The sequence below is a fragment of the Lepidochelys kempii genome, chromosome 12, assembly GCF_965140285.1.
Source record: "Lepidochelys kempii isolate rLepKem1 chromosome 12, rLepKem1.hap1, whole genome shotgun sequence".
Taxonomy (NCBI): domain Eukaryota; kingdom Metazoa; phylum Chordata; order Testudines; family Cheloniidae; genus Lepidochelys; species Lepidochelys kempii.
In genome coordinates, this window is record NC_136391.1 from 26,565,624 (window position 1) to 26,577,665 (window position 12,042).

A 12,042-nucleotide genomic window follows, 5' to 3' on the forward strand; every position below is an offset into this window, starting at 1 on the left:
ACTCCACCTTTTTAAAACTGGCATTTTGTCGCAGCACCTTTCATAATAAATTAGCTAAATACATTGAGCAGAGCTAAATCATCCATTCCACTACTATTTGCTTGTATTCTGCTTGAAATCCACATGCAGTATAAACAAGGGACTTAAACATAAATAAGCCCACCAAGCATGCATATTCATGCAGCATCAAACTCTGAACAAATCTAATGTGAAGTGCAGTCTGTGGAGAATGATTCAACAAGGTGTATTGACTGTCCCATGATGGAGGAAATTGAAGAGTAACTCACTTGAGCATGTTAGTTTGATGGACATGTAGTCTCTGCCACAGTCCTTCTTGTAATGACAGCGCAGCCAGTTCAGGAGGCAGAGTCCGTTGCCACACTGTAGTTCTTCTTTCTTACAGGGCAGAATGCTTTCCTCATCTAAAAGGAAGAGAAACAATGAATGGCTTTGTTACTGAAGTAGGAAAGGCCTGCTGCACAATGCCACTTAAAGTCTGTCTTCCTCTTAGCGGTCTCTAAAAGCCCTGTGAGAGTGAGAACAGATTTGTCTGTTCTTTGTCAGACAGCAAAAGGCGGCCTCCAATACCAACAAAAAGCTTTAGTATATCATTAATCATTTATACAGTGCTGTAGACCCATGAAGCACTGCACACAGGGAAAATGTGCCCAACAAATCACAGAAGGTATGTACTTAGTTTAAGTCAAGTCTGAAAATGGGATATGAGTGTTTCTTGAAAACTTACCTTCAGTGTTTGTCCCAGACTGCAAAAGGGATGACAGAAAAGAGGATAAATTTAGAGCTATCTAAATTTCAGGATGATGGAAGGGCTGGACTGAGGTAGCCATGGATGGGAACATTTTGCATCTCCTTTCAGTTCCCATCCTTACTTTTCAAACTGGAATCTCCTAGTGTGTGGGCTGAACACCCTGCACATCAGAAAAATGTGCATTTGGACAAATATTAGAGCATAATTCATGTTTGGGTCTGGAGATCATTAGGACCAGAGTCCAACTTGCCGTTACGTTTGAGCATGCTGAGATTTTTCTCCTACCATAGGTGTAGTGGGGGAGAATGAAGAATCTACTCTCCCTCAAGACCATCTCTGATCCTGGAGGAGGCATTTAATAGCGAACCACCCCACCTCTGCACATGTAGGGGAAAAGTTAACTCTTTTGTTGCCCAATGACCCAGTTGATCGTGTTAAGCTCCACACCCTATCCCCTCAGTGTGAGGGGGCAAGAGTAACTCCATGCATGTCTACCCTACAAATGCCCCAGCAGCACAGCTGTGGCACAGAAGCTATGCTGCCATAGTGCAGACTCTTGCTACAGCAATGGTCTGTAATCAACCCCTGGAGGTGGTAGGTAGGTCAAGGGAAGAATTCTTCCATCTGCATCTATAGTGGGAATTAAGTCGACCGATCTGTCTCACAGTGTGAGACAATTTTCAGTCCTGAATGAAGCAGCTAGGTTGACCTTTAGTTTAGGTATAGACAAGGCCTTGGTCTCCAGTCACTATGAAGAAGCAAAGTTTGGCTAATAGGGCCCCAACACCTGAACGCCACATGACTTAATTCTCATGATTCAGAATTGAAGAAATTGTTAAGTTTGGGTCAGCATTATGGTTACTGAACATGGTCATGCATTCCTAGTCTGAATGCTCTGAGTTGTGCAACTAGAGCTGAGTGGCTATTGCAGAAGCAGTGCAGACCATTTTTAATGGATAATCCTAAACAAGCACTTGAATAGACACTTGCTCACACCACTGTCTGGGGAGCAGGCGTTCTTCACATTCTTCTTGTGCAAAATCAATGTTTGTACCATATGCCGGGGAAAATATTCATCCTTCCCCATTCTCCAGTTTTTGAAATGTTACTCTTCCAGTTGAGGAAGAGAAACACTAGGATGTAGATGACCAGTCACACCCTGCAAATGGTGCTGAAGAGAATGGTGAGTTTATAATCTGTCCAGATGCTTGGTTCAATACTTGTGGAGCACGAATAGTCACAGAAATGAGGATGAATGTGCATACAATTCAAACTTGTGTACAAAAGTCCAGCTTCAGTAGTACAGCTGGTAAAGTTATTTTCCCTGAAGATGAGAATTTCTGAAAGGTGTAAGTAAAGCACATGCTTTGGCAAAAGTTTTAACAACTGGGAAAAGAGGCACTTTATTTACCACTTAACTGGTGTCCATTATAGCTCTACCACTAACTGAATTGAATAGTAGGATTCTGATGTTTAGTAATGAAGGACAGTAGGAATAGAAAACCAACAGTTTACTGCTACGCTTTCAGTACCGATCCTACACCCTAAAACTGAACTGAAGTCACGCGTGTATCACCAGCTTTAACAACATGCCAAATAAGTCAGACCTCACCTTGAAAATACCAGATCCTGGAAGCAAAGGAACAGAAAAACCAGCGTCCAAACTGGCATCCAGCCAGACACAAGCCTTCTGACTAAAGACTTTTGTTTCCTCTCCAATATTCTTAATTCAGAGCCTTTGTGTCCACTTTCATAGCAGGAAAACCATGCAGTTAAGAATTGTTCATGATTTCCAATTCTCCGCACAACTGTGCCAGTGGAAAATGTCAGAACCCACAAATGTATTTATAAATAGCACCAGCATTGAAAGCACTCTTTTACTATATGTATTAAACTATACTCTTGTAACCTGGCAGCTCTGAAATCTACAGGGTAATAATCAGAACTTTGGTTTGTAATTCTAGCACATCTTGGAAAATGTTTTCTGAACAGCTGCAGTACTCATGGCAGATATTTGAAACATGAAATTTGGGAAGCAGGGTATTTACCAAATAGAAGAGAATTCACTACAATCTAAAGGCTTTTTAAAGAATTTTTTCTGAAGGAGCTAAAATTCTTAAAAGTGAAGGCAGGCTAATGGAACTTGCAGGATCCATTTCACTCCTGTATGAAGTTAATGGGTCTGATCTCTTCCACCAGGTCTAAGCTCAGAGAAACCTGCATGCAGATGTTCTGAGCAGATCAGGGAAAATGCTAATGAAATTACTCTTAAGTGTGTGTGCATGCACACACTCCCATAGCATTATTCCACAGGCTCCCCATTTATTTCAAGATCTAGTTTTAAGATGTCCTAACTTCTTTAAACATTCTGAACTTGTTCCAGCCCAACAGGTTTCACTACCCCTCACTGCTCCCCTTCCAGTTGTCCAACATTAAGTTCCTTTCTGTAACAGTTTTACAGCTGTTGATAAACACATTGGCCTCTGCTGTTCCATAGTCAGGAACTGCAATCTTGCCTCTACACTACAAGGATTCTCTGCTTGATTGCAAATGTCACCTGAAAACAGCATCCACTGTGTAGGCAAGGGAGAAAAATTCTAAATGTCTTTCTCTTGGCTATTAGCTGTTTGCAATACAGTTTGTATGAAAGATGCTATTAAAACCTGAACTGTGGTATAATGGAGAGTTCTTAAGCTTGTGAGCTATAAGGAATGATATGGGCAAAATGAGCTTCCCTGTCCTGAGAAGCAGTGGAGGCTGGTGACCCCTAAAAGGGTAGGCAAAACTGACTATAAATACCTTTGTAAGAGTCAATCTACAATAGGAGACACTGTCGCCAAACAGAGGCAGCCTAACTACTCAAGGGGCTTTTATTGCCACAATCTAGTGGGGGGGGGGGGAGGAGAAGAGAAGGTGAAGGCACTGTTGAAGGACAAGATATGGGCAAGGGGCTAAATTCTGTTCTCACTTATACTGGGGGAACTCCACTGAAGACAACAGTGTTACTCTAGCAATCCAGTGAGTTGGGCATAGAAGGGTGACTGTCAAATTATTTGAGTGAGCCATTATATTAGAATAATCTTAGTACTGGCAAGGAAACTGGAGATGCTGAACTTTCATTGTAATCAATTTTTTACCCAGTTCACTTTAATTTCATGTCTTCTGAAGTCACAAGGGACTGGATTAAAAATACAGCACTCTAAGTAAAGGGTTACATGAAATTATGCCACTAAAATTGGGCATTGTAGTCCTCTCCTGTATTTCTGGCCTCTTATACATTTGTATTAATCTTTCTCTTGGCTACCTGGAGCAGAGATTTCAGCGGGGCATCTTGCAGAACCCAGTTATTTCTTACTGTTTGCAAGCTGAGCTACATGCAGGAATCACTGAAATTCTGTAGCCTGTTACACAGGAGGCCAGACTAGATGATTGTATTGGGCCCTTTTGGCTTTAAGTCATTTAAATGGTTTTCATTTAAATAGTGAAAACATTAAATGGTGTCAAAAAGGGGTGGTAAATACTGTGAGAAGTGCTATGCACTGAATAGCTTTGTGCTCGGTGCAAATCCAAACAATGGCTCTTATTCCTCCACCCTGTTTACTGTCTTCCTTCTGAAAAGGAATCAGCTTGGTACAATTTACATAATATCTAATTGTCAAGTAATAGTGATCTTGATTAATGTATTGCTGATTGGGAGTAGCCAACATTTGTGTGGATACAGTACAAGGACCCTGTAGAGACTTTATGCATGAAAACATCATATTTTAATATGCTAAGTGAATGGATTCTAATTCCCAAGGGCATTTTCCTTTCTGAAACAGACTGTAAGCAGAAAGGTGTAATAAAAATGATCGGTTGCCAGTACACAGTAGTTTGGAGAGGTGCAATGCTTCTTGACAGTGACTTCACTAGTCCTATGATAGGTATCACTGAGATTTAGTCCTATTTCTATTCCAGTGGTGGCAGACTCCGAAACAATGCAAATTCATGCAGTACTTGGTGCATCTGATTTGCAAAAGATCCTAGCATTCAACATTCAAATCCATGTAGCCCCATCAATGCTACTCCATTTTGCTCTGGCCCCTATACACTAATGTAATCATAGGGTGTCTTTGAAATGTATTAAACAACATAGGTGATTCAATATTGATTTTGATATTTTTGGTTCAAGCACTGTATTTGTTTCAGCAAGGAGTGGCTTTTGGCTTTGTTTATTGGGTAGCCAGTGAATCTGATCTTCAGTTTTGGATCAACCTGACTTGGTACATGACCTAATGTGTGAGCAACAAATTGTTTTCCAAGTTGATGTTTCTATCTTGGCACAAACCACCAGAGATTAAGTCAATCTCCCTCTTGATGCATGCTCAGAAAACAGCTTTTTCTAGAGGTGGCAGGCAGCTGGAGAACAAGCCTGGCAAGTCTCTCTCAGGTGGAGCAGCTCCCAGCCTAGACCCTACATAGCAAACCTGCCTCCCTGAAACTCTAAGCGCTAAGCAGAGCTGGATGGATCACTAACTTTATCTCCCCCAGGATGTAAATTCCAACACCAGGAGACCATTCATCCCCAATCAGCACAAAAAGATGAAAATTTTCATGGTACAGAAATTCTGAAAAACTTCAGTTTGGAAACATTGGAACTACTGTATTGAAATGTTTGCATATTCAAGTATTATAAAATTATATATTAGTAAAAATTGGAGCTGAAACTAAATACTCTAGTTTGAAACTTTCCATAGAAAACTTAGTAAAATTGACACATGTCCTTGAAATACTTTGCTACAATTCTCCCAGTGCAGACACTAAGCCAGCTCAGTCTATAGCACTATGGGTGTTTTTGGTAGCACAGCTGCCATAACTTGGATACTGGCCCCTTCCCACCTCTCCTGGTCTGAGTTCTGTGCTGCACACAACTGTCCCTTTAACTTAAGTACCCTACACAAGGCCTATACAACCTTTTAGCCTCAGGTTCCTTGTGCAAATTAATCCCCAGCTGGTGGTGAATGAGTTCTTACCATCTGATTTGGTTGCTAGGGAAATAACTTATTTCCTATAGCTTTATTTGAAACCCAGAAGTTGACAAATCTGAACAGTCAGTCTAAAGGTTAGAGTAAACAGTGAACTTCCCAAGATTGGAACAACTTTCAATTGTCAGTAAGTGTTTGTGTCAAATGTCCGATGAAGTGAGCTGTAGCTCACGAAAGCTTATGCTCAAATAAATTGGTTAGTCTCTAAGGTGCCACAAGTACTCCTTTTCTTTTTGTGTCAAATTGATAACTGGGATGTAGATCTACCCAAAAGTTGAAAAACTATTCTATGCTATTAAAATAAGAACTGTATTTTGTATAATTTGCTGTAGAAGAATACATAAATGGATGATGCAATTACCATAAAAATCCCTTCTAGTCAAATGACTAATTGGATTATATCTGATTTAATTGTGTACTTGCTTTGGTATCAACCAGCTGAGTCTGAAAAATGCACCAGCAGAATCTGAGATTGGCTTTCTACATAATCCCAGCATGTCCATAGTTAAAGGAACACTATCTGATTTAAAATCATGGCCCTGACTTTCAGCTGTGTTCCAGCCTTGTAGCCAGTGATGGGAGGGTCTCACCAGTATAGATAGTGTAAAAACTCTTGTGGCTGGAGAAAAGGGTTGGTAGGTGAGGGTTTCCTGCAACTCTCAGATCCCCCAACCCCTTGGCACTATTGGCAGCCAATGACATTTAGAGCAGCCTTTCACTGGAGTACTGTCCCAGCACATAACTATCCCAGCATTGGCCAGGTAGCTAAATATCACTTTTACACCCCACTCCTAAGTTGCATTATGCAGTCTTTGGCTGAAGCAGGAGATAAGTGCTTGATTTATTTGGAAACCCAAACCAGATTTCCTTACTCCTGTTTCTATATGTGCTGGTACCAAAACCTCAGATATCATACCCTGAGCTTTGAGGAAGTTCCAGTTGTAGGACCTGACTCACCACTGCATTATTCCACTCTTTTGTGCCAGTATAAATCACTGGCATGGAGTAACCCATCAGAGCCATGTTAGGGACTTGATTCACTGAACTTCACAACAGGGCCCTTTCTGTCTACAAACTGTTGAACCGGGACTCCAGATCTAAAGATTCCCCAAACATAGGGGAAGTTCAGATTTGGACTTGCATTTCTCAATCTGTACAATAGCAGTGGGCTCAGGCCCCCATAATGTCTCCACTCAGATTTCAACTAGGAATCATTTGTCTTTTTAAAAACTATTTTCTAGTTTCTTCTCTATCTCCATTAAATTGTCCTGTAAAATATAAAGTTTGCCAAGAGAAAAAGGGGTTGTGATAGCAGGACAAAGGCATAAGGATATTCTGCTCTTCCTAGGTATTGAGGGCTTCCAATCAGGGCATGCCCTTAAGTAATGTACCAAAATTTGTGCTCTGGCACACAATGGAATGAATGTTTGTTGTAACTGCTGTGTCAATCTTATTTAACATCTTGGTTTCCTTTCCAAGGGAACATTTGATTTTTACACATTTGTTTAGTTTAAGGAGTTGGATTGTTAAACTGTACTAACATAATCTTCAAAATGATGAAGGCTAAAACAGCAGAGAAGTTATCCCAAACAAGCTGCTGGTTTTTATTGCAGAAGGGATTGAGTCTCCATTACAGTGCACTGGCTGAGCTGCCAGCATGGTGTTTCAGACCAAGCACAGGTCACTTTGGATGCCACTTTGGACAAATATATGACTAATTACTGCATCTGGTGATTAGATGCTATGGTGATGAATGCCCCAGCAATACCTATGATGGACTGATAGCATTAACTTGTCAACCATGGATTCTAATGCTCACTTGCACAGCAGGGGTTCAGTGTTCAGTTGCAGAATAGAGTCCATGGCAACAGGCCTGACCATGCTGCCTGTAGAAGGAGGGATAAGGGCAGGGCATGGAATGGAGAGGAAAGCATTCTGTGCTGATGCTCTAGGATCCATGCGGATGGGATGGGTTTGTAAATCTAAAATCCTGGTGCCTTCTGCATGGTTTCTAATTCCTGCCCCTGAAGGGAGCAGAGGTTGGGATTTCTGTGCAATTTTTTTTAAGCTATTTCCTCCTCCTTTGGGATGTCTTAAATTGTCTGTACAGCAGTTAGTGCAATGGGGCATGATCCTGCGAGGGGGGGCCCTTTGGCTGCTACTGCAATCCAAACAGCAAATCACAATGGCAGCCCACTATCAAACTGTACTTTAAAAGCCTAAAGGTAAAGACTGAAGGACCCAAACCTGAAGCAAAGCTCAATGAGATTTTTAGCTTTAAGTGCTTTAGGATTAGGCACTAAATGTCAAGTGTTAATGGAACGCTCTAGTCCGAGTGTCATGTGTTTATCTCTGTTCCAAATTTACATAAGTTAAAGGTTTGTTACAGCTCTTCATTTAAGAGCCTGGGCCTGTAGCTGAGCCTGTGGAGACTCCAAGCTTTTAGCTCTGGAGGTCCTTGGTTCAATCCTTAATGTCTGTCATCTAAGTGGTGGGCATAGCTCATTCAGGATTCAAAAATAAGAAGCAACTTTACCCTTTGCAAATAAATCAAACTGGAAGCCCAGGGAGGTGCTGTGTAGGTTTGTAAAGTCTTCCTTTAGGAAGTCAAACTTTGCATTTTTTGTGCACTTACTGGCTTTGTCTGGGCCCACCAGTGGAAGGGAAAGCACAGGCTCTTCTAGCATTTTTGGTCTGACTGGAGCAATTGCAAGAAAGCTTTGGCAGACTCGAGAGCCTGGGATAAGCATCCCAGTTTTAGAGTATCTATTTGAACCAAACCTCCCACCCTTTCATAACTCTATCAAAGCACAACTAACAATCCAGCTATTTGGAAAATCCTGTGCAGAAACACAAATAAGATGCTTTGGGAACTGTCTTACAGCACTTCCCGCATATGGTATGTGAGGCTAGTGGGGCACTTCATCGGAGGTGCTAGGATTCACACCAACCTTGGAAATGTATTCACTGAGAAACCAGAGGGCAAGGAGCAGCATGCCAAGAGGCCCCAGTGTGGGACTTCTGGCAAACAAAGGGAGGTACAGTATGAGAGCATGTCAGTCTTCAGCAGAGATGTTCCCATCCTCTTCCCCATTATTTACATACTTCCATCTTAGCAATATAATTACAAGAAAAAAGTAGATGGTGTGGTGTAGGAAGCCAATGGGGTTAAAAGGAAATGTTACAGCTACCAGGGAGACAAAGTAGGAACAAAAAAGCTCTCCAAGGCCTAGGAGTTGGTGCTCAACTGCAGGATATTTATAGGAATCTCACTGGACTTTTTTGTATAGATAACCCTTTGAAAAGCAGTTACTGATAGTCACACACTGAGAAACTGGGTGTGTACGTTCCCTCCCTGCCTGTAAGTCCTGGTAGTAGGTGCCAGAGATGTGTGAAAACCATTGCTGGCAAGAGTTAGCATGTCCACCCTTACTCTTATTTTTCATAGCCACAAATTCCCTTATCCTCTGCATCATGCCCCTCTGCTTCCCACCCTTTACTATTGCTTATTTTCCCTGCATTCCATCCAATATTGTCATGTCTCTATTCTCAGTTCACATGCTGCCTGCCACTCATAATTATGGATCTCTTTCTAACTCTTCTGTGCCATTCTCATTTTCTGTCTCTCAAATTGCTCCTGACCCCCCTCTCAGCTTGGCCTTTCTCTCAATCCACACCCTCACCCACAGCACTCTAGATACCTATTCCAATCCTCTGCTTGCTCTGTTTGCTCCTAATGTCCCAGTCTCTTTCAGCCATTAAAGAACCTTCTGAGCTTCATTTGACCCACAATCTTCATATCCTCTCAGAACTCCTGAACTTCCTGTACTAAAACTCAGAGGAATTCCCATTGCTTCCAGCAGATGCCATTATGAAATCAGTGCTGGCCACTACTCCCTACACAGCCAATGATGCGCAGATAATGGAGGAAAATTGCCCTCCTAGGTTTATCCTGATTTCATGCTGCTTTGTCCTGTGTGCTGGGGAGAATACTGAATCCTGGTAACAGCATGGAACCTCCCTCCCGTCCCCCACTCCTTAATCTGTGCAGCATACATTACCAGCATCTCTGACAAAGCTGTTAAGTGGTTGGGCTGGAAATGCAGCTACCTCCAAACCTGCAGGGGAAATCTGCATGTCTGTACAGACTCCTCTGTGCCTGGAGCTTTCTGGCCCCAGAAAGAAGAATAACATCTTGCTCTTATAACACAGGCAATCCAGACTGAAATGTAGGATAGAAAAGTCAAGAGATTACAGGAAAACTGCTAAGAACTTGCAGGCAAGATGACTAGAGTAGACTGGGAAACAGCGTGAGGACAACAGCTGGAAAAGAGAACCCTGATTCCAGGAGATGACATTAACCCATTAGTGGCTGAAATGAAAATGATAGGAGAGCAAATGAACAGTGTATATGGGGAAGGGCTCTCTAATGTCTCAGTAGTGAGTGAAGGAGCTGTTTGACAGTCTGCACTGGGAGACTGTTGGATTACAAGCACTCTGGGGATGCAACCATCCTGTCAAAACACTGGAGCCTCAGGGGGTGAGCAGTGGCACGGCAACAACCATTGGTACCCTGCCCAGGAGAAATGCTGGAGAGAGCATGCCTGCATCTCCCCAGGGATGTTCCATGTGCACTCTGTACCAGGCAATAGGATGGTGCAGATTGTTCCTCCAAATGTGCTGGCCAAGCTCCATGGATTTGTCCGTAAGGAGGTGGGAATGACCCCACCTTTTCCCTACCCCTCTTCAGAGTGCTTTGCTCCCAGGGGAGCAGGGAGTGAGCAACTTCTGCTCTGCCCAAAGCAAAGGGTCTGTTGTAGGAAGCCTTTCTGTGGTTCCACAAAAGGTGTGGGCATGAGGCTGCTTACACATCCCTCAGAACACGGTTCCAGTCCATCCCTTCCATGAAATAGGAAATAAGATCTGATAAAGACACCCTCAAAATAGTGGATACATTATAAAGGATCTCTTCTCTGGCAATGTAACGTGCTGCTGGGGACAACCAAAGCTGTGAGCCACTACTAACCCTCTGCCTCAGCAAGAGCAACCCTTGCTAGAGGTCAGACTGTCAGCTCCTCACCACACCAGTGTGCCATCCTCACCAGCAAACTCCTTAAGGCTCTCTTGACCCATACCTCACCTAGCAGGTAAAAAAATCAGTGAATTCCAGTCTCAGTTTCTCAAATGTTTCTCTGCAATGCACAGCTCCTGTCACTGACCATTCATGAAGATATTAAGTTCATTGCTCACTTGAATTAAGCTGTAATTTATTGACTTTTTAACTGGGGAAAATACACGCTTCTCTTCAAGCACAGCACTGAGTTGGTTTATAACCAGTTTATTAACAAGGACATAAGCTAAGTGATACCAATTAGCAGGAATAAAGGTAGAAATGGTTACAAGCAAATAGATAAAAGACTAAAACTTAATCTAGCAAGATGCAGTCTTTGTTCAAGATGGCTTCTCTCACTCAGTCTCCTTTCTAGCTTTTACTGGCCAGCCTGCCCAGAATCCATCACAGAGATGAAATCACTTGGTTCCTTTTGTCTCTTAAGGTGAAGGATAAAGGAGTCTTTCTCCTTTTATCCCCAAAGGGATGTCTTTACAAGTCAGGAAGCCCCCGCCACATGCTCCCTTATACCGTGCAGGGTAGCATGTGAGCAAGAAAGGTAAAATCCCTTTCTTTGTATAGCTGTCTCAAGTCTCTTTACAAGACATCCACTTATAAAAAGGGGTTTCAATCAAGGAGCACAGGGAGCAGTTGCTCTGAGTGACCCCCATCCATTGCAGGTTAGTTATTGCAGCTCAGGTATGGGCAAAACCTGCATTCTTCCTCACTTCTGTGGGCATGGAGGGTTTCTGCTGTGGTGGCAGTGGGATAGCTTTGCTTTGCATGGAGTGGGGCAGGATTTGGGGAACACATACAGGTGTCCTGCTCCCCCGACTGCCTGGCAGCACAGTTCCGTAAGCCTCCTTGGATGGGTGGAGGCTGGATATGGCTGGTACTGGTGGATCTGTTAGGTGACTGAATCACCTATGCATTTCCACCATTCATTGTGCACTGAGAAGAATGCAGAGACTTGCAGCAACCTGTGCTCTTCCTACAACTGCTTAAATAGTGTACAATAGCCATTGGATCTATGAAACCACTGATTCACAGGCCCCACTCAGGTATATGCCCAACCTAATCTTTGAGCTGGGGCCCAGGGAACCCTTGTGTGCTACGGAGCCCCATGTTTCACTACACAC

General features: G+C 42.8%; 1 protein-coding gene across 1 annotated transcript in view; it reads right to left on the bottom strand.

The window, feature by feature from the left end:
- Window positions 1-12,042, bottom strand: part of BEAN1 (brain expressed associated with NEDD4 1) — a 119,311-nt gene that overhangs the window by 102,038 nt on the left and 5,231 nt on the right. The window contains 1 exon segment of the mRNA XM_073307956.2: window positions 288-422. Within this exon segment, the coding sequence (XP_073164057.2) occupies window positions 288-422 (135 nt within the window).